Here is a 22,184-nt window from a genome sequence, read left to right as displayed (position 1 = left end):
AAGATCATCTTCAGCGAAGTATAAATGCTTTATATCAGACTTGGAAGTTCAGAATTTGCAGAAATTTTACAGTTAGATACATCGTGTCATTGACTTCTGCAAAACAAATGTTTCTAAAATTTGAAGCTATTTTTTAAGTAGCCAAGTTTTTAATGAGTTGAATTTTTTGGGTCAAGCGAGTTTTTGCTGAGTCCAGGATGAGAATATCACAAGCAAATCAAGATACAGTGCATCAAGATGTAAAGAAAGAAAAGTAAAGATAATACTTGCAATATTTCATATAACTCAATGAATTGATAAGTTGAGAACAATAAGCTATACCTCCATGGTCCAAATCAAGAAGCTTTTGACGTACAGCATCGAAAATCCGAATTAGGCAATATGCATCTGCAGCAGCATATGCTATTTGTTCATCCATCAGAGGCCTTTGCTCCCAATCACTGCACTGAAGACCCTGAGGAACAAGTAACCATAAGGAATACATAAAAGTACCCAAAACAGGTTTCAAATCAAAAAACATATATAGAAACTGAAAGTAAATAACTTAAATTCCTTTATATAATTGGATATTACTTAGCATATTATTAATTTAGAAAAAACAAGTCATCTAAAGTCCCTTGCATGGAAGGAACTTTATGTGTATCAATAATATTTCCCAGAATTTGTCTCTTACAACGTCTCCAAGCAAATCGTACAGCTGTATAACTGTTGACCCTAAAAGTAGCTAACTAAGAATGAGTGGACCCCAGAAACATGTTTTAAGAGTTCTGGCAGTCCCAATTGAAAAGTACTTCCTCAATTTCTTCCACACCACTGATGCATAGTTACCATTATGACTAAGACACTTTGTTTCCTCAAGTTCTTTAGTTGTCATCATACACAGCCATATCCATAGTTAAACAAAATTGTCAGAATATCATAATAAATTGAAAATCGCATAGAAAAACAGTTTTGTAGACAGAAAACTCAAGGTGTTTGACAAAAGGGGTTAAACAAAATTACTGTATGAATCACAATAAACTCAGGGAAAAACTTCAGCTCATGAAAAATTGTGATTTTTGGCAGATTTTGGCAATTATTTGACTGTATATTACCATTTTGTTCCCATGTTTTTAAAACCTTTAACCAATTTATTCCCCAATTAAGCTGCAAAATTTTGAAAAATCAATTTATCTTTTGATTTGACAATTTATTTCCACAAAATATCTCTGCAACTATGGTCATATACATCCTCTAGGGGTTTTGTGACACTATGATCACTTGATTATTTTTTGTGTCGTTGCTGAATAAATAGGTTTTTTCCCTCAACAACCACTTACACGGAAGAATTCTTTTGACTCGAAAAATGGTAGCACTTTAAGGGTCACAGATTGAGAAGCTTTGTAAAGAAAAGTTGATGCATCTGCGAAGTACCAATAGCCAAGAATTAACAAATTTGATTCATGGGGCTTTTTCAAAGTGCAAAAAAGCAAAGAAAATTAAGTCTGAAAACAAACTGTTTTCCACCCAAATAAAGAAAACCTTAGCATTAAAGCTTAAAAGAAGATTCTGAAAAAGAAAAAGAATAGTTATTTGATGACAAGGCGGCAAGAGCTAATCTTTCTTGGTAAAAATAACCCCAAATTATTTTGGAAGGAACTTCAACCAAGAAACAAACAAACTGAAGATAATATCACATCTACACAGTGGTTTGAATATGCTAGGCATCTTATGAAAAAGATTGTAAGGCAGACTGGCCACCATTGGTAAATAATATGACAAATTTTTTTGTTGTACTAGAGGTTGAGATGGGTATTAAGAAGTTGGGCAGTAGTAATGCAAAAGACTTCGTTGAGATTCAAGCCGAGTATCTCAAGTGGGCAGGAAGGTGCTTGACCGCATATTATGAAAGTCTTCAATAATATCAGCCAACAAGGCTTTTCTAAAGATTGGACAACTAGTTTAGCAATACCCCTTTTAAGAGTGGTGATGTCAATAACCCCTTCAATTACAGGACGATAATGATCAGTCCTTTGTTTGCAAAAAATTTTGGCAGCGTGATTGAAAATAGAATTAGCAAGTGGGTAGAAGATAAACATAAACAAGCAAAAAGGAAAGTTGGTTTCAGACCTAAGCATTCGACAATTGATCATTGCATCACTCTAAGACACATTACTGGAAAATGATGGGAGAAGTAGGATGATGTCTTTTGTTGTTTTGTTAATTTTAAAGAAGCTTTTGACACAGTCCCTAGGGACAACCTTTGGCATAGAATGGAAGAACTTGGGATCCCTATACACCTTAGAGTTATTGTTCATCAGATGTATGAAGAGGTCAAAGTCAAAATAAGAACTTTATCCAGCATTTCAAAATGTTGAGTCATATTGGGGTCAAACAAGGCTATCCCTTATCCCCTATTCCATTTGGACTGTATATTGACAAACTAGAAGAGTGGTTAAACATGTGAAATGGTGAGGGTATTCAATTTGGAAGGTTGCTCTTTTATGTGGATGATCTCATCCCTTATCCCCTATTCCATTTGGACTGTATATTGACAAACTAGAAGAGCGGTTAAACATGCAAAATGGTGAGGGTATTCAATTTGGAAGGTTGCTCTTTTATGTGGATGATCTCATTTTAGTTACCAAATCTGCATGTGGTTTGCAAGAACATTTGCAAACACTTAAGTGTTTTTGTAATATGGTGGGAATGCAAGTCAACATCAGCAAAACTAAAGTCGTGGGTTTCTCTATTAGCAAAAAACAGAATTAGCACAAGTTTTACTTCAATCACAGCAGTTTAGAGTAAGTTACAGTGTACAAATAACAGGGCATTGACTTTAACAAGAATCTAAAATGGGAAGGATGCAGAAAGAAAAGAATTTTAGGAGGCTAGAAAGTCTTTTATGCTCTTCAAAACAGATGTAGAGAGGTAGATGGTTGGGATTAGAAAAGTACTCAAACCCTTTTTGGTCTTTTAGTTTTATTGGTTGTTTTTGAACCAAAATGCATAAATAAAAGGAACTAAAACACAAACACAAATAATCAGACAACACAAGTCCTTATCCTCAAAAAACCCTCCTACGTGAGGGGAAAACCCAGCCACATCAAAGACATTCTCCTTTATTGAAATAAATATCAAGACTGGTTACAAGGCTTACAAGCTCAAACAAAGAATTGAATCCTACTCTAAGACTGTTCCCAATTAGCAATCACACATAAAATGCCTTATAAAAAATCAAAGCAGCTCAATGTACTTTATGCAGAAATGATCAGCCAACAAATACACCAAGGAAACAAAATATCACTGTCCATGCAAACCGTAATAGAATCTCAATGATCAATTCAATCAACAACGCAATATGACTTAATGCACTCCTGCAGCCACACCTTGAGAAAATAATAGACTCTATATTAACAGTTCCAATGGAGAAGCATGATAATAATATTGTCCCACTCAGTAGACCAACCCCGATTCAATCTGTCTTCATTAACCAAAGAGTGCATGACACAGTAAAACCAAAAGACTACCGTTACGATGAGACTCTTCAACTCCGTAACCATTGACACCTCATAGTATTGGCAACAATACAGCAGTTACAAATGACTCTTCGAATTCCAACTTCCACGTTAGAGTCAAGCCCTTCACATTCCAATTGTCAACATACATGAATATAGACGTTTGGAAATGTGTCATACATCCTGTCAACGGTTCTAATAAATCTGACTTTCCGATGACCAACAGTAATCTATTGTCTACTCCATGTCAACCAACTTGGCAATATTTAATGGTGCAAATAATTTATAAAAGAATACTCTTTCACAGATGCACATAATTTGGCACGAACACAATGCTGAAGTCTATATGCAAAGAAGGCTATAACACATAGCATTACAATATTAATAGATGTCATTAATGCAAAGATGAAAGACACCTCCACAAAGTCATGATGCAGTTAATAGATTAACTGTAGAAAGCTCTAATGACAAAGGAATAAATGCACAGCAATCATTTCAGATAGATGGTCCCTCTCACAGCTACATAACTTTAAACTCCCTCTTAGCAAGAGAGAGATCATTCATGTGGCATAGTGTATCTCAACCAGATAAGCACAAAGGTGATGCAAGCAAAAAAAGTCAACCAAAAAAAATCTCATCATAGATTTTCTCAATATAAATTGTTATCTAAGCATAACAACACCATAGCTACTCCTAGAGGGTGAGTTAGAAACAGGGAAAATAAAGTAATGGAGTCAGAAATGACTTCCACATTGGCTACTCTTAGATGGTGGATCCACCATAGATACTCCTACAGGGTGCAACAAGGGATTTCACCTCAAACTTCTCTCAAAGAGAAGAACTCACTAACAAGGGATTTCACCTCAAATTTCTCTCAAAGAGAAAAACTCAATAAAAAGGGATTACACTTCGAACTTCTCTCATAGAGAAGAACTCATTAACAAGGAATTTCACCTAGAACATCTCTCAACGAGAAGAACTCATTAATAAGGGATTGCACCTCAATCCTCTCTCGCAGAGAAGAACTCATTAACAAGGGATTGCACCTCGAACTTCTCTTGTAGAGAGCAGCTCGTTAACAAAGAATTGCACATTGAACTTCTCTCATAAAGAACTCATTAACAAGGTGATTCATCTTGAACTTCTCTCGCAAAGAACTCATTAAAGAACAGAAAGATCATCTAAATGTTAAGACTCCCTCTCAAGAGGGGAAACAAACTTGTTTGAATATCACAATAAATTTATCGACTCCAAAGGTTGACCAAGCATTGCTTTTGCAATTACACCGCTGCACAAGAATTTGGCACTCTCCCTCTACCACACAAGCTCCCTTTGAATATCATCTCTTCCTCTTTGAAGAAACTAATCATAATGACAACCTGTATAGGATCTTCCTCGTTAACAAAGTTATGTATCACCAATTCAGTCCCATGGGTGCAAGCAGCATCCTCGTGTTCATTTCTATAGCCTACATGACTATGCATGTAATCTCTCATCATCCAATTGCTTCTCGATCTATCTAGAACCAAGAGAGATTTATAATAATTCATAGAATCAACCAATCATGAATAGAAATATATAGATCAATGCTAAAAGCATAAACTACTCCCGAGGTTATAGCAAAATTTCATGATCAATATTTAAAGGTATAATCATAAAATGCTTGTCTCTTTGTTGTCTAATCTTCCTCAAGAAGGATGTCACCATGCACATAGATATGAGTCAATACATAGCCATCTCTTTTAACAATATTAAACAATAATCGCAGACCCACATTCATAGATGATCATAGCACTGTGTGCATACTATCTCCCACAATGAATGCCAACAAACATCTCCATGCATAAAATAAATTAAGGCTTGAGAGTTCTAGTTCCAAATCTTTTCTTTAGACCCGCTCTGATACCATGTTAATGTTTTTGAACCAGAATGCATAAATAAAAGGAACTGAAAAACAAACACAAATAACCAAAGAACATATGTCCTTATCCTGGGAAAATCCTCCTACTTGAGGGAAAAACCCAGCTATGCCAAAGAAATTCTCCTTTATTGCAACAAAGATCACAAGCTCAGTCAGAGAATTGAATCCTACTTTGAGATTGTTCCCAGTTAGTAATCACACATAGAATGCCTTATAAAAAAATCAAAGCAGCTCAACACAATGTATGCAGAACTGATCACCCAATGAATACACCACGACAACAAAACATCACTGTCCATGCAAGGCAATTTAGAATCTCAGTGATCAATTCAATCAACAGCGCAGCATGACTTGATGCACTCTTGCAGCCACACCTTGATAAAATAATACTCTGTATATTAACAGTTCCAATGGAAAAGCACGATAATAATACTGTCTCACAGTTCTAATGGAAAATAACGATAATAATACTGTCTCACTCAACAGAGCAGTTTACCTTCAATTTGCCTTTATTAACCAAAAAGTACGTGAAATGGTAAAACCAAAAGGCTACTGTTACGTTGAGACACTTCAACTCCAGAACCATTGACACCTCATAGTATTGGCGACAATGCAACAGTTAGTAAAGACTCTTGGAATTCCAATGTCCACATTAGAGTCAAGCACTTCACATTCCAATTATTGATGTACATGAATATAGACGTTTGGAAATGTGTCACACATCCTGTTGACAGTTCTAATAAATATGACTCTCAGATGACAAACAATGATCTATTGTCTAATCCATGTCAACCAACTCGGCAATATTTAATGCTGCAAATAATATATAAAAGAATACTCTTCCGCAAATGCACATAATTTGGCAGAACACGATGCTGAAGTCTATATACGAATAAGGCTATAACACATAGCATTACAATATTAATCGATGTCATTAATGCAAAGATGAAAGACACGATGACTCCTCCACAAACTCATGGTGCATTTAATAGATCATTGGAAGAAAGCTCTGATGACAAAGGAATAACTGCAAAGCAATCATTTCAGGTAGATGATCTCTATTGTGGCTCCATAACTTTAACACTTTATGCTTGTGAGGTGTGGGTTAGCAGCATCTCCATCTCACAATGGAGGCAAATAGACAGAATTCAAAAATGTTTGATCACAAGCAAGTTCAAACTCAAGAGCACTGTTGCATATGATATCATGTAAAGTGGAATAGGAGTTGCCCCTAATGGACCAATGGTTATGGTCTGTCTCCCAAGTTACTTAAAAAGAACCAAACAAATGGAAGACGATAGATGACCTAAGGTTGTCTTTAATGATGTTTTATCCAAAAGGAAGAAGACATGGATGCAACAAAACAACAAATGGATGGGTAAATGGAATATTCATTTCAAAATTTGTCCCACAAATAACAAAGAAATGACAGTTTTCATTATGGATAAGTTCTATAGGAGGCACAGGGGTAATGGGATGGGCAACAAGAAGAAATACTATATCAGCGAGTTTAATTCCACTTATGAACAACTTCAAAGAAACTTATGTAGGGGCCAATATTTCATGGAGAACAAAAACTCTTATTGTTCAACTTAGGACTAACTCGCATCAGCTTTGTTGTGAATCTGAGCATTGGAAAAGACCAAAAGAGGCGTGGGAAGAGTGAGTTTGTCTTTGTTTTGCAACTTTGGGAATGTAGAAACTGAACACCATTTTAGTGTTGAATGTGTTGCTTACAAGGACAGTGGGGACAAAGATATGAGTATTTGAACAGGTAGCTCTTGGCATAAGTTATTCAGCAAGGAAGACATTGAGAAGTTGGGTGCACTCATCATCAATTTGCATAGAAAAAGAAATGATTTACTGAATTCGTAAGGCTGTCTCATAGGCTATGTTTAGCCTTGTGGATGTTAAAATTATCTTCTTCCTGTTCTTCCAGATTCTTATATTCCATATTTTGTATGGCATTATGGCCATCTTTTTTTCCCCTGCTCAAAGATTTTGTTCCATTGTTTGTCTTTGTTTTCACTTCATGGAACGAATACTTCAGTATAGAAACACACTTTGCCAGCACATATTGTGCCTAGTTTTGTAATATTTCTTTTTAAAGATTAATATAATTACTATGTTGTTCTCACTTGCCGAAAGGCTCCGTGCTCTCAGAGCTAATAGGAAGTTATTCTCTCTCCCTTCCAAGATTTTCCTAGATGAAGATCTCACGAAGGCTCAGGTTACAAAGTTGAAACATGCTCGTGGTGTTGTGGCTGAGGCGAGGCGAGCTCGTAAATGGGCTGTAATTAGAAATCTCAATGCAATTATTTGGGATTCCCCCCCAGTGGTTGGGAAGAGAGACAGGCCCTCAAGGCCAAATGACTGTCCTGCTAGCAGTCAAACAAGAGGGAGACCCCCACTTGCTCCCTTCTTGTTAACTGTTGGAATGGTAATGGCTCATTATGGTCATTACCCAGTCTTTTGTGCAATGTTGTGGGGTCAACGGTGTCTTTCACTTTATCTTCAGGAGGCCACTATGCTCCATGATAGCACTCTACAGTCACTACTTCCTCACCGGCATACTTCTACTCAACTCATTACTACCTTTTTCACACCATTATCTCCTTTGCGTGGTGTGAAAATGTCGTCTAGCTCTACCAACTCCTCTAGTCATTTCAGATCTGTCAAATCTTGTACCGGCTGTTTGTAGCAGTGACACTCCTCTACGAGTTCTCGGAGACAAAGTAGAGCTTCTACCCATCGGCAAGCTTATCCTTCTGTGACTAATTTCTTTGTGCCTAGAAAGGACTCCTAGTCTTTTCTCTTGGCCTCTCTCTGTTTCTTTTCTTCTTCTTATTCTGTTGTATGCTTTTGTTTTCGGACACTGTTGGGTGCTCCTATGTTGCCAGCCTCATTGTTGTAACCTCCAGTCCCATAGACCTCTTGGTGGTCTTTTGTTGGATATTAATATCATTATCTTATCTTATTTGAGGTTCATAAAAAATATTTAACACTATATTCTTAATTATGTCTTCTTACCAAGAAAACTATAAACTAAAAGAATAAGGAAAAGGGAACAATAAATTCCATCAAAGTTTTCACTCAACTCCACTAAATCAGTCAAAATCATGAAAAAATGTTTTGATTTCTACTTTTCAAATACTTTTAAATTTTGGCTTTGTAAAGGTTGGCAAAAACATACATATAGCAAACTAGAAGTGGTACCTAATAATTTCCCTCAAGAACCAATGACAATTGTGTTAATGTTTATGGTAGCTACGAGAGTGCTCCTTCATACCTATGATGAAGGTGAAAACTCTTTGCTATGCTATTTCAGAGATTTAATTATTCTGGTGATTGCTGATGAGTTCATTCTTACTCTACCATATTCATTCTCGGAAGATTCTATCGCAATCTGAGCTTGTTCTGAATCCTTTGTTTATTGTCAACGAGTTAATTTTTATCTCCACCGGTTATTCTCTTCTTACCGTCTTCGCATATGCAGTGCCATAAGTGAAACGGCTCTCCTTTTATCGTCACTAATATCAATGTATTGTCATCGGACTTTAAGTTTTTATGGAGCCAGTCGTTTGTGCGGGTAGTGATTATGTTGCAAACTGTCCACCTTCACTGCTAAGAGTGAATAACATGGCATCAATATGGTATGATTTGGCACCATTTTTCTTGGTCTTACAGTCTTTATGTTACCATCAGTTTCTCCTGTTGCTTTTGTGATTCCATTCTCCAGTTTGGGCATCAACAGAATCACTGTGATAAAGGATGTGACTCTGTTGAATATGAAACAGCACTCTTATGTAACTGCCATCAAGTGTTGATGTGGCTTCCAAGCCATGACTCCTTGGCTACCTATCATTGTGATCTTTCTGAACAGTGTAACGTAAAGGTGGAGCTTTAGAGATAGCTGTGTAACACTATTGTGTGTGTGAGAAGCTGATATAGAGTTTGATTGTATCATCGCAACTGCAGAATATGGATCACGATATCTGCTACTGATATTATTGTTCTTTAATAACTGTTGTAGTTTGTAGAGACCATGAGATATGATCAGTGTAAGATCATTCTTGTATGCAACATTATAAGGTGTGTCAGAGAGTTGTTTTAGTGTTCACTTCTTGTATACGGCATTGTCTTTTGTAACTGTGTGTTTGGTCAGAAATGAGAGTCTGCTCATGGTAGTATTTGGATGAAACTGTGATGTATGATCTATGGAAAATCATTTCTGATGAGGAAATCACTCATAATGTGTAATCTCTGAGATTCATAAGGTGCTGTTCATTTTGTAGATTCTAGTAGGCTATACTCAAACTGCTATAGGTGGTTGTTAAGAGCTAACAATCCTGTTTAGTTTATCTTCTGAGAAAACATTGTGAAGCTAAATCTTGCAATTATTTAATAAAGGATTGATCTTTGGGGACCTGGGTTTTTCACTCTCAAAAGAACAGTTTTCCCAGGATAATCTTTGTGTCATTTGTGCTCGTGTAATTTTGAGTTTCAGAATTTTGCATTCATAGCCTTCTGGTTAAAACTCACCAAATTAAACAGAAAAACTCAGAAATTTTCACATTGACCTCAGGACAATGTAAGCCTGGCCTAGAAAAATCTATCTTCTCTTCCAATATAGGCAGAAAGGACTAACTACAACATTCAACACCTTTCTTACTGAGATTAGCATTATCATATCGCATGTTAGGTGTGGCAAAGTAACCAGATACACCCATGCCCCTCACCAATTGTGCATACTACCATATCTGATACAGATATGGCTCAGATACACATTGGATACCATAACCACACATGCCCAAAAATCATTAATTCGCCAGCTGTGTCAGATACTGTGTGATTTGATTGTTAAAAGTTTGACATAAACATTCCTGAATCGCAAAAACACTAATTCATGCAATTCTTATTTTATATTTTTGTTTTTTTGTGAAATTTATTCTTAAGCTAGATTAAAATTGTTTATCTCATTCTTTGTATTTAAATCTCAATTTATATAAATATTAATTAAAAAAAGATATGTATATGTATGTCTCTTTTTTTTTAAATAATATTTATGTTGGGTGGATATTTTGCAACCAACAGTTTGTTCAAATTCAATTGCAAAATAGGTAGACCAACCATTGTGTATGAGACAAAGTCTGTCCTATCTTGAAGGGAAGGCTCCCCTTCTCACCATTCCTTGGATCAACTCAAGGTAAACAAGAACTTGAGAGATTTTGTAAGGGAAGTTACCAATATTCTTTCCTCTTATCTTTCAGGAAAGACTCCACTTACCCGCGGAGCAAGTAATGGACAAGATTAAAATCTCTAACTACACTTCTATCTAATAGCTGGAAATGGTGATATCGATAAACTAATACTAACTCAAAGGCGAATTGAAAAACCTCTACCATTGGGGCGCAAAGACTTCCAAAAGTAGGGAAATTCTAACTATTTTCGTGAATTTGAGATGATAGCACAAGCTACACTCAAAGCTTCTAGTCCATGTATTATCACAATCGCTCAAATTAAAAGCTTCAACTCTGATTGTTTCTTAACTCACTATGCTCTATTATTAAACACACAATAACAACATGAATCAAAGATAATAGACACAAATTATAGTAAAAGGCTAAAGCTGCTAATTTCCACTGTCACAATTGCTCACAATCAAAGTTTCAGCTCCAATTGTTTCTTTATATTCACTTTTCTTCAAAATTAGTACTACACAATCAAAGAATTGCTTGCACAATTTTATTAGAGCTCTCTTGCATAGAAATAAAGATGATATTTACAATAAGGGGGCACTTCTTACATAGGAAAAGAAGTGAGAGAAAGAAAGAGGAAAAAGTGGTAGCAACTCAACCACTTGACCCACTAAAACTAGGCAAGGAGAATTATTGGATTACATGTCATGATGACATGCAATCAAATTACATGCAACTGCATCACGTGCAATTCATCTTCTACAACTACAAAGATGAAATTCTAAAAACTAAAAAGAAAAAAGTAGAAAAATTTGAATCAAGCATTAAAATTGTCAAGGAAAGCCTTATACTTGGCATTAGCATGTGTTGTTTTTACAACTTTGTAATTCTCTGCAAGAGAATCCCACAAGTGCTTTGCCACAAACATGTATGTAGCGAATTTGTTCGATGTATGCTATCCAAAATCTTTTGAATCAAAATCAGCATTCACTCTGTTAGTGTACTCTGAAGTCATTTACTCTTCAGTGAACAAATTATCATCTTCAGTAAGGACCTTGCCTTCCATTTGTTTCAGATCACTCATGATCTCTATTCTACTACCTAACAGCCTTCTAAGGCTCCTTGTATTTTTGTCAAAATCTTTTCCATCAATTGCGCCTTATGACCCATGAGTTCTTGATATTCGTAGAATATATCCAGGGATGGAATGATGTTGCATGGGATCAAGACATTCAAATCAGCATTTGCCATTTGATCCCAAATACCCAAATCTTCTTTCAAGGTATTGGTCTCTTGGTTGAAGGAAGCAATCATGTCATAAGGTCTTTCCTCAACACCTCTACTACATTCGAGGACTTTGAGTGCATCTTTGATCGACTGAACTCCTTCTAAGACAACCTCTTTGAACCAAGCCTTTGCTACCTTGGCTCTCTGATCCACCTAAGTTGTTTGAAATGTGATGACCATGGGCTACGAGGATTATTGACGAATGATCTCGTTAAGACAAGCATTCTCCTACTTCAGCTGATTTTTCTTTTCCCAGAGCTCTTGATTGCTTTTCAACAAATTCGAGAGTGCATCTTGGGCATCATATAGAGACTCCGACCATGATTGTTTACCAAGTTCAATTTTGGTGAACTTGTAATCTGAGTGATTAAGCTCCTCAGTTAGTTTATCCACCAAAGGCTCTGCAATCTCAACATATTTGGTCTTCTTAGAATCAACAAGTATTCTTGAAAAGACCTTTGCCTTTGGGAGTTTAGATTTATTTTTCTTTACAGAGAGATCTTCTAGGGGTAGTACAACCTTCCTCCTTTTCATGGTGATGTTTCCCAACCATATAGGCACACGGAAACCTTCATCTGCTGAAACTGGTGAAGTGGCTAAAATAGACATTGATCCTAATTGTATTTCTATTTTCATAGTAAATGCTTCAATTTGCATAGCCAGAACCATGGGTGTTCTTTTAGATAACTCCATCGTGAACATCTCAAACCCTGCAGTTGAGGTATCAAGTTGGGAAACTTGACCTTCTATGAGAGTTGGAAAATCATCAAATACATTTCTCAAGTTCTCACTTTGCTTTGTTGTGAGGATAGGAGTTGTAGAAGAGATGGGGAGTGTCGACATGTTCACCTCTAAGATAGAAATGGTAGGTGTGAATACAATAGAGCATGAATCCACATCATTGTCTACGATATCCAAGAACGGTTCCTCCTGAGTAGATGGCTCCTAGTTGTTTGATGGCTATGGGGAGATGTGATCATTATCTCTCCCTCTTCCTCTTCATCTTCTCCATCAAATTCTTCCTCTGATTCTTGTGCTTGCAAGGATGCTTGAAAAGAATCTAATGGTAGATTTGAACCCTTTCCTCCTTTGAGCATAAACTTGAGAGTTTTAACTAGCCCAAATGAGGATGAACCATCTTTCTTCTTGATCCCCACTTGAGATTTCCTTCCAACTAGCCCAAAGTGATTGCAATATATCCCAACCTCTGGATGTACTCTCTTGAGGCCCTTGCTTTTCAGCCACTTGTTAGTATTCAGCAAAATAGATTGGAATCTATCAAAGACACAAATTCTTTCCTTTTGTTGCCATTGAATATGAAAGGGATCAAGGTTGTCGAGTATTGTGATATTTTAGATCCAGGATCACGCCATCATCTTCAATCTCATTATGGAATCTCAATCATGTTGAGGTTGATGATTTGCTGCAATGTAAACCTACAATAATCCATCTTAATAATGTCCATCTCAGTGCGCAAATCAATCCACACATCCTCTATGTGATGAACAGGGGTGAATGCCCTTTTGATCTTTGAATGCATCCCTCGCTAATCAAAGTCGGATCTAGCCTTGAACTTCTTCAAGGTAATGAGCTGAAGTTTTGCTTCCATAGCTTTCGCCGTATACACTGAATTGAGTGTATATTGACCAATCTAGAGGGGTTTGGCAATGGTAATATCGAATCTTAGACTGTGTTGGCTGTGTTGGTGTGTTTGCACTTCCATGAGTTGTCTAGCCATCTCCATAAGGATGATCCTATCAATAGGATATCTCAGTAATGTGTAGGGTTCTCCTTGAAAATAACAACTCTCAGATAAGTGAAAGTTGGAAATCGCAAGAAAATGCACCCGAACTAATTTATCTTTTCTCAGGCCTCATCTGATACTCTTTTGATTGCTAACTTCTTGCCGAAAAGACACCTAAAATGCCCAAAGAACGCATCTTGTACCCTCTTGTAATGATGCTTTCTCTGTTTTAGTGTAATTTGATCATAGTAGTTCCAGATGAGAACTAGAGACTGATCTCCCTTGATGAAGAGTCCTAAGACCGTACCCATGACCGCAAAAATTTAGATCAAGTATGACTTCATGTAGAATGGTGTTGATGTCCCCACATGAATCAGTTGTTCACACAATCTTGTACTTATGACCTCTCCCCAATAGATGGGTTCCTTGTTCTCAAAAATATGGAAAATGAACTTATACGTATAGGATTCAAAGTTACTAGATTCTTTAAGACCACAGATTCTGCTAAGAAGAGTTATCAAATCATTAACTTCTGAGGAGAAGTCAGATCTGCATATTGTTCTCAGCCATCTAGAGAAATTGGGTCTCTTATTCTCTAACTAGTTATCATTGGTATGACTCTAATAATCTAATTTGTTCTGATTTCATAGTTGCGGAGACATTTCTTTAGACAAATCCACACATTCTGAAGTTGGAGGGACTTTAAAGATTCGCTCAAAAAATCTAGATCCAAGCTGAAAATCACCTTACCATCTGCATCCTTAACTGTTTTTTATTTTGGGCTGAAGCGACCCACACATCCCAAGACAAACTCAGGTTCTAGCGCAGCCATGGTGAAGGTGGATACTAGATGAGTACTACTCCTTTTGATACGCTGCATACTCTTGTTGGCAGGAGCTTTGATCCTTTGCAAGAAATTGGTCATGTCAACATGCCCAATCTCCATATATGAGATTTGATCAAGCGTAGATGAAACAAGTGACGAAGTGGTGTGACTCAGCTCCTTATCATCTTTCCTTTGGCTTTTGCTGGCGCAAACATATCTTCCACTGCAATATGGAAATTCCTCTATTTATACCCTATGTGATAGAGGGTGTGTCTTTTCAGACTGAAAGATCACATACATTTTCTAAAACTAATTCTTTCGCACCTTTACATTAAATGACTTCTTTCATAATCTTTCCTAAACATAGACCACTTTAACTAATTGGTATTGCCACCACATCTTATGTTCACCGGGCTTGTTATATATGTCTTTTATAACAATTATCTTTCTTAGTTCATCTGGTGTATGGCTTGGACATTAGTTGCTGACTAATGTATAGCACAATAACAATAATTGTTGCTTATATCACTGCTTGAGAAACAACATATATGTGAATATTTTTATCTTCGCCATTCAAGCTGCTTCTTTATTGATGACACGTCTTTGTTTTAATTTACCGTATTAAACAATTCCGACTCGGGCTTCATTTGTACTATTGGGTCTTTGATCCTTATAATTGCTGAACTCAATAAGACATTGCTTATATCAATATCAGCGGGTATTAATAATTAAATTATTTTATCATCCACAGACGACTTTATAATCACGGCATTCATAAAGTTTCTCTTATATTCATCAATGCTTTTCATCCATGTGTTTCGTTGCTTTTTCTGCATAATTTAAAACTCCATCATCACATCTTGACCATAGTCTTCTATAGGGATTTACGTACTGATTAATTCCGTCACTGCAAATCGTATCTTCACTGTGAATGTTGCTTTGGTAGAATTCGTTACCTTTGATTATCAGCAGCCTTCAATATGCTTTTATTGTGTCGTTCAATACCAATCTGTTGCTCGATATTATTGACCTATGTCAGATACTTGTCACAATATTCTTTGTCGACTTGCTGTGCTTGATGTTTTGTGTTTGACTATTTCTTTGAGCATGTTTCTGGCAAATTCTTACGCTGTTCCTTCCTATAGTCACCATGTATGATAATCTATGTCATAAACATTTATGCACATAACAAAATATGATGTTTGTCTTTATCGCAACTTAGGATTTCTTCATAATATTATTTGGCATTTATCACTTCCCTCCATCATAGTACAAATGACCAAGTAACTAATTTGCTTATATCCTCCATCATGGCCTTCGGTTTCAGATTTATAAATCTATGTTGTGAAATGTCTGAATTCCTTTACTCACAAGAGTGCTCCATTTTATCCATCATTGCCTCTGCACTTTTTGTATCTTGTGTGGCTCTTTCATCAATGGTAGTTGTTATTCATTACCGAATTGTAAATAACAAAAGTAAATGGTATGGTGCCTTTGTGTTTGACTTGTGAATCTCCAGCACTGGTTTTGCTGTTGTAGATTGTTTCTTTAAAATGTCATTACTGTTCCTTACACTGTTTGACTTTGCTTCATGCTTAATGCCGAGAATTATCTTTTATATAAGACAATCACAAATTCTTGATGTGAGTTTCTTCAAACCTTATCACTGTTGTATTTTTTATCTGACAAACTGCACTATGAATGTTTACTTAATACATTTCTGCCGTATGTAATACATTGCTGCAAATAACTACATTCAAACCCATTCAAACCTTTTATAACCACCGGAATCCTTTTATCTTCACCTCTGTAATTTACTTGATTCAATGAGGGATCTTTCAGTCTTCAAATGCATCTTCAAAATATAACTTCGTAAATATTTTCTCCATGGTTTGTAAATACGTCTTCTCATTAAGGATAAAAGATATAATAATGTTTGTAAACTATTATGTCCTTGACTTTTTGTTTTTCTTTTTACTTAATAGTATATGCTCATCAATAATTAGTCATGGCAATTGCTGTTATATAAATCATTCCTCAAAATACATTTCTTTATTCAACATATCCCACATGTGTTGTACTGACTTTGTCTCTAATGGCTTTATCATATACCTTATATTCATACTTCATTTAGACCTTTCACATTGATGATGTTTGTAGTTTTGTTCATGCTCTAGAAATCCTTTGACATCAATGACAGTACTTCCATCAAATCGCACTCTTAGAGTGCCATTACATGTTTTAAAATGTGTTTTTTGTTTGCCTACATCCAATGCTTTGACTCCTAGAGGAAAAATTGCACTCTCTAAATGCAATAACATATTTTATTTTTGCTTTCAAGTGCTCTCCAAGTGGGTTTGCATGTTTTAAAATGTGCTTTGACTTTCATGCATTTGGGTTGGACAAGCCAAAATTGCACTCTAGAGATGCATTTGCATATTTTGGTCATTTGCATTTGCATACAAGAGGAAAATTGCGTTCTCTACATGCATTTGCATTTAACACATTTCAAAAAAGGCATGTTATTGAATTGCATACCTTAACTTCCTATTTAGCACATATCTAATTGATTATTAGGCAAATATTACTTAAAGGGGTCAAATAGAATATTTAGACTATATAGTTTACATATTATGTGTAAATATTTATTTAAAAGTAACATTTTACTTAGATGTTTTAAATAAAACATTAAAGTAAATCTCAACATTAAATTAGACTATATTGTGCACTATAGTCATGTGAAAAATCAAAAAGCAACTCAACATCAAAATATAACATAACGTGCACTATAATGACTTAAATAATGAATTTAAGTCATAAAGTAACTTAAAAACATAACATAAAGAAAATTTAAGTTATATTTTTCAAAAAGTGCAACTCAACATTAGAATAAAATATCCATTTTTTGAATATGCAGTTGAACTTGGAGAGTCCAGTTTTTGGGCACTTGAATATCTTTTGACTAACAAGTCCCATTAAGATCTAAGATATACCGAATCGAAGGGAAAACTAAAAGCAAGAGATTGAAGGAAACTAAAAGATTAAAGAAAACTAAACAAACACTCAAAAATGCAAATAAGGACTTTGAAGGCTTCAAAAATCACGCATACGCTAATAAAATGAAAAAATGAAAAGGACTTGACGAAAGCCTTGAGCAAAAAGATTCGCTATGCGAATTGGGAATGATCGGTTGATCAATGTTGGCCAATTAAATAGTGAATTATCTTAGAGATATGTGAAACTTAATGAAAAAGTTTTCTACTGTTACCTCCATTTTTGGAGAACAATATAAATTTTACTTTATTTTATCTTAATTCTAATATAAATGACATTATTATTAATTTAATCATCTTACAAGCAAGGGATGCATATATTTTTCTTTTGTGCGATGAGGTGAGCCTGTGCGATTGACTGTGTGCCCTTTGCATCTATTGTGCATTGTTCCTCTTTCACCCATAGCCATGCCAACATTTGCTATTCTACATCGTCATTTCTACCAAACCTCCCTAGCTTTCTATTCGCGCATTTGAACCTCATTGCTATCTATTGCATTTGAGGTTTCCCAAGCCAGTCGTGTGTCTCTTCTTCGTCGATGGTTGCATACCTCCCACGAATGCAACCTAACCTCCCTTGCTCATCGTTGACAACGCCCTTCCTTCTCGAGCATTTACCACAAGTTCGATCCTATTTGCAGAGCCTTTGCAGCAGAACAGGCAACAGTCTTCATAATTGGTTACCCTTCGTCTTGCAAGTTACATCTAGCTACATCGTTTGTTGTCGTGCCTCTTGCCATTTGTTCAGACGCGGCCCTTCTCTTTCACATATTACTTTGCAACTGGGCATCTACAAGTTATACAGATATCGAACAAACAAACAAACAATCTCAAATAGACCCGGCAATGACCGAGTGTTTCCAAACAACAGCAACTTCTACATATTCAACATTGATTGTTAGGACTTTACGGCCACATTCAACTCATTGTGATTATGTGTCTTCATATTGCTGATTACAATTACAGCTACTATTTTGTTTCGTCTCAGTTGCTTGCACTAGTTTTTCTCTAATGCAACTGGTGCATATTCAACATTGATGGTCAAGATCCACAAAGCTACAGTCGTCTATTGCAGCTAGTCTGCATTCATCTATGATCTGATACAACCAATCTGTGTGCATTTATGTCTCATGGATTCTAACAAGAAAGGGGTGTCCTCGACCCCCCTACAAACCTACTAGTGTACAAAGTGTGACACCACTCACCTTTCTAAGCTACTAGAGTGCATCTCCTACTAGGAATCTGAAAGTCATACACTAAGGGAGACCTTGCGAGTTATTTCTGTTAAACTAGTTACATTTCCTACTGACTATATTTCATGGACAACAGATTACACAAAGATGAAATAATTGGACCTAAATCATGAGAAAATCAAGGTAACTTCAGTCATTGTCTTCTCAGCTATCAAAAAAAATTGTAAACTACAAACAACTATTGGATTCCCATGTGGTATAGGTCTCAAATATCCAAAAAATTAACGATATGCAACACAAATTAGACAACAAGCGAGCATCTTTGAAAATTGAAATAGAAACTCGGCTAAAAACATGGGTCGCAATTCATAATGCAAATGGGACCTCTCCCCTCCACTTATCAAAGTTGAGGCTCTCGTCCACTCCAAACTCATGGACAAGAGGGCTAAGAGAGCAAGGGAGCTCAACTTGAAAGTTTGTGGACTCCCACCCATCATCACCGAACTATTGGATGTGGCTTAGGCGTTCTTCCATCACCAATTGGATCTACCTAATATTTTTATTGAAAGAGCATGGGTCGAATATGATTCCACCTCATTCCTACAGTTTCATAATCCCTCAGACAGACTTTGTGTGCTCAAGGCACATAGGAAGCTTTTTCTTCTTCCTTCATAGATATACCTAGACAAGGATCTCACTAAATCACAAGTGGTTGAGCTGAAAGAAGCTCCAGTTCTTTTTCAAATAGCACGATAGAACGGCAAGTGGGTCATGATCTGTAACCTTTGAGCAATTATTCAAGACAACTTCCCACCAAGATAGGTGGGTAATCCAATGGCTTCGACGTCTAAATAATGATCATTGAGATAGCTTGGCAGGGTGGTTCAAAATGCGGGGTCCTTACATATTAGTTGTTGGAATGGTAATGGGTCCTTTTGGTCTATACCAAGTTTACTCCAGGACTCGGCTGATTCGGTAGACCTTCTTTGCATCACCAAGACTCATGCTCGATCTCTTCCAGGCGTCAAGGTCTATCACTAGATGTTGGCTTGGAGGGATGAGGTGAGATGATTTGGAGGTGTTAGGGGTTCTGGTGGGATTACTTGCCTTGTCAGCAATAGGTTTTAGGGTAGGACTTCAATGGTTCATGCCAACAATTTCGCGAGAGTGCTCGACAACCTCTCGCCTTAGAGATCTTTTCATATGCTATACATAATGGGTTGGAAAGGGACCCCTACATGGACCATTTTGATAGCATTTCTAAGTTTTCTGACTTGGGGGACATCCTTATCATCAGTGACTTCAACGCATGGACTAGGGACTAACAAACTACACTCCATGACCAAACATCTAATTCAACTTGATTTGTGCCTCGCCTAACCCAGCCCCCTAAGCCTCAAAAGATCCTCTAGTGATACTTTACGTCCTCTCACAAGATACCACCACCACCTCGCCCAGCCTTCTTGACTCTGATTTGTTTACTTGTTGGCCTCACTCTAGGGGTGCGAGTGTTGTGGACTACGCACTCACAAGCTCCTCTCTCATCTCTGCCTTCAACAACTTCATTATCACCTACCTTCCCATGGTCAACCACACTCTTCTCCGCATCACCTTTCAAGCTCCATCCTTGCCTTCCCACTACGCTCCCCCCACTCTATCACCCCCTTTAGACCCTACACCCTGCCACACCTGCTCCATCCACTCATCTCATCCCTCCTACACAATCCTTAGCTTTGACGAGGGAGACCAGCACCTCTTACACACACATCTTAGACGACTCCTTCCTTTGAACTGCTTCCTCAGCCGCCCTCCTCACTTTCCCTCATCACACCTCCACTTGCTCCTCATCCCCTGCCCATAGGAACAGATGCCCCATGAATCAATGGTTTAATGATGACTCTAAATTCTTCCACGACAAAGTGTGCATGGCCTCTACACTCTACCCAGATTCCTCTAGGCAACTAAAGGACTCTAATTTCAACTCCCTTTGCTCCAAGAAGCGCACCTTCATCTCACATCGCAGTCGTTCCTCCCTCCTTTAGTCCACCAAGTCCTTCTAGCATACCCTCTTCCCTCTTGGTCTTCCAATCCCCCACCCCTAGACCAAATCTCCTTGGTTTCTCACACCTTCACCCTTTACAATATTCCTAGGCAACCCGCACTCACCATTACTCCACCCCCTACTACCAACTTTTCACCTTCTGCAACATATACAAGGCGATTCGATCCAAGCCAAAAGGGTCAACATATGCAACATGAACAATACTAGGGTGGCGAATGAGGAAGGTTCCAAGCAAAAATCTTTAAACTTGGATCGCAATTCTTGGCCCTTTTCTCACATATTTGCTTAACAAGGACATTTGCACAATGTTCCCTCCCTCTTGGTCACATCACATCATCCATCCGATCCATTATATAGGGTTGGCTTTTGATCCAAACAACTACAAGACCATCATGGTGGGACATACATTCTCTAAGTTGTACACCACAGTTTTGCATGACATTCTTTCTCGTCATCTTAATCAGAGACATGTTCATGCTCGGGTACAAGCAAGCTTCCAACCAAATTATCAGGCTATGGACCACATCTTGACATTTAGGGCTATCACTAAGGAGGTGTAACATTGCTCTTCGAACGTGTATTGTTGCATTTTATTGTCCCCAAGATGACCCTTTTTCAAAGATTGTGGGACTCTGGCATTTTGGCAACCTTCTCAAGTGCCATCATAAGACTCTATGAGACCATGGTTGGTCACATCATGACCCCCTATGGATTATCAACCTTCTACAAAACACCATTGAGGTAAAGCAGGTTGTCCTTTATCTCCCACTTTATTTGGACTCTATATTTATGAGTTGGAGGAGCACCTTCAGATACACTCCTTCCCATTTATGGTTGCTACTTACACTAGGTTTTAATTTCTATCCTACTCTTGGCAGATGATGTGGTCCCCATGGCCTCCTCTCCTGAAGGCCTGCAGCGACTCCTTGATGGCCTTGACTCTTTTTGCATTCTATATTGGTTGATGATGAACTTGGACACGACCAAGGTGATGGTCTTCAATTGTCTTAAGGCCTCTCACCTCAATTTTCTATTCTAGGGGAGGAGATCGAGATTACTTCCTCATACACTTACCTGGGAGTCAGATTTTCAAGCCCTCACTTCAGCTTGCAGCCGATGATTCAACCTCATATCAACAAGAGCTATGGTTATTTTGCCCTTGTTGAGATGCAGTGCTTCATACATCACTTTCAGGACACTCGGGCTAAGCTGACCCTTTTGGACACTTTGATCAAACCGATTGTTTACAAGTTTGTGGTTTGGGGGTTGTCTTTACTAGAGTCAAATTGGATTTCGATGAAGTAGGTTCAGACTCATCTCCAGCGTATTATCAGATGTAGAGAGTTTACGCCCAAAGCATTATTCTTGCAGAGTTTGGGGCCCATCTGTTCAGACTTGGTACC

General features: G+C 37.3%; 1 protein-coding gene across 1 annotated transcript in view; it reads right to left on the bottom strand.

Moving 5' to 3' along the window:
* The window catches only part of LOC149531888 (3'-5' exonuclease domain-containing protein), a 174,729-nt gene that overhangs the window by 123,064 nt on the left and 29,481 nt on the right, over positions 1 to 22,184 (bottom strand). Inside the window, exon 3 of the mRNA XM_089809433.1 lies at positions 322 to 454. Coding sequence (XP_089665559.1) covers positions 322 to 454 — 133 coding nt within the window. The remainder of the gene's footprint in view (positions 1 to 321; positions 455 to 22,184) is intronic.

This window comes from Cupressus sempervirens, chromosome 11 (assembly GCF_028749045.1).
Source record: "Cupressus sempervirens isolate cs-2001-9-10 chromosome 11, ASM2874904v1, whole genome shotgun sequence".
In the NCBI taxonomy this organism is placed as follows: Eukaryota; Viridiplantae; Streptophyta; class Pinopsida; order Cupressales; family Cupressaceae; genus Cupressus; species Cupressus sempervirens.
Note: the sequence above shows the minus strand (reverse complement) of the source record. Positions and strands in the feature narration are given on the sequence as shown.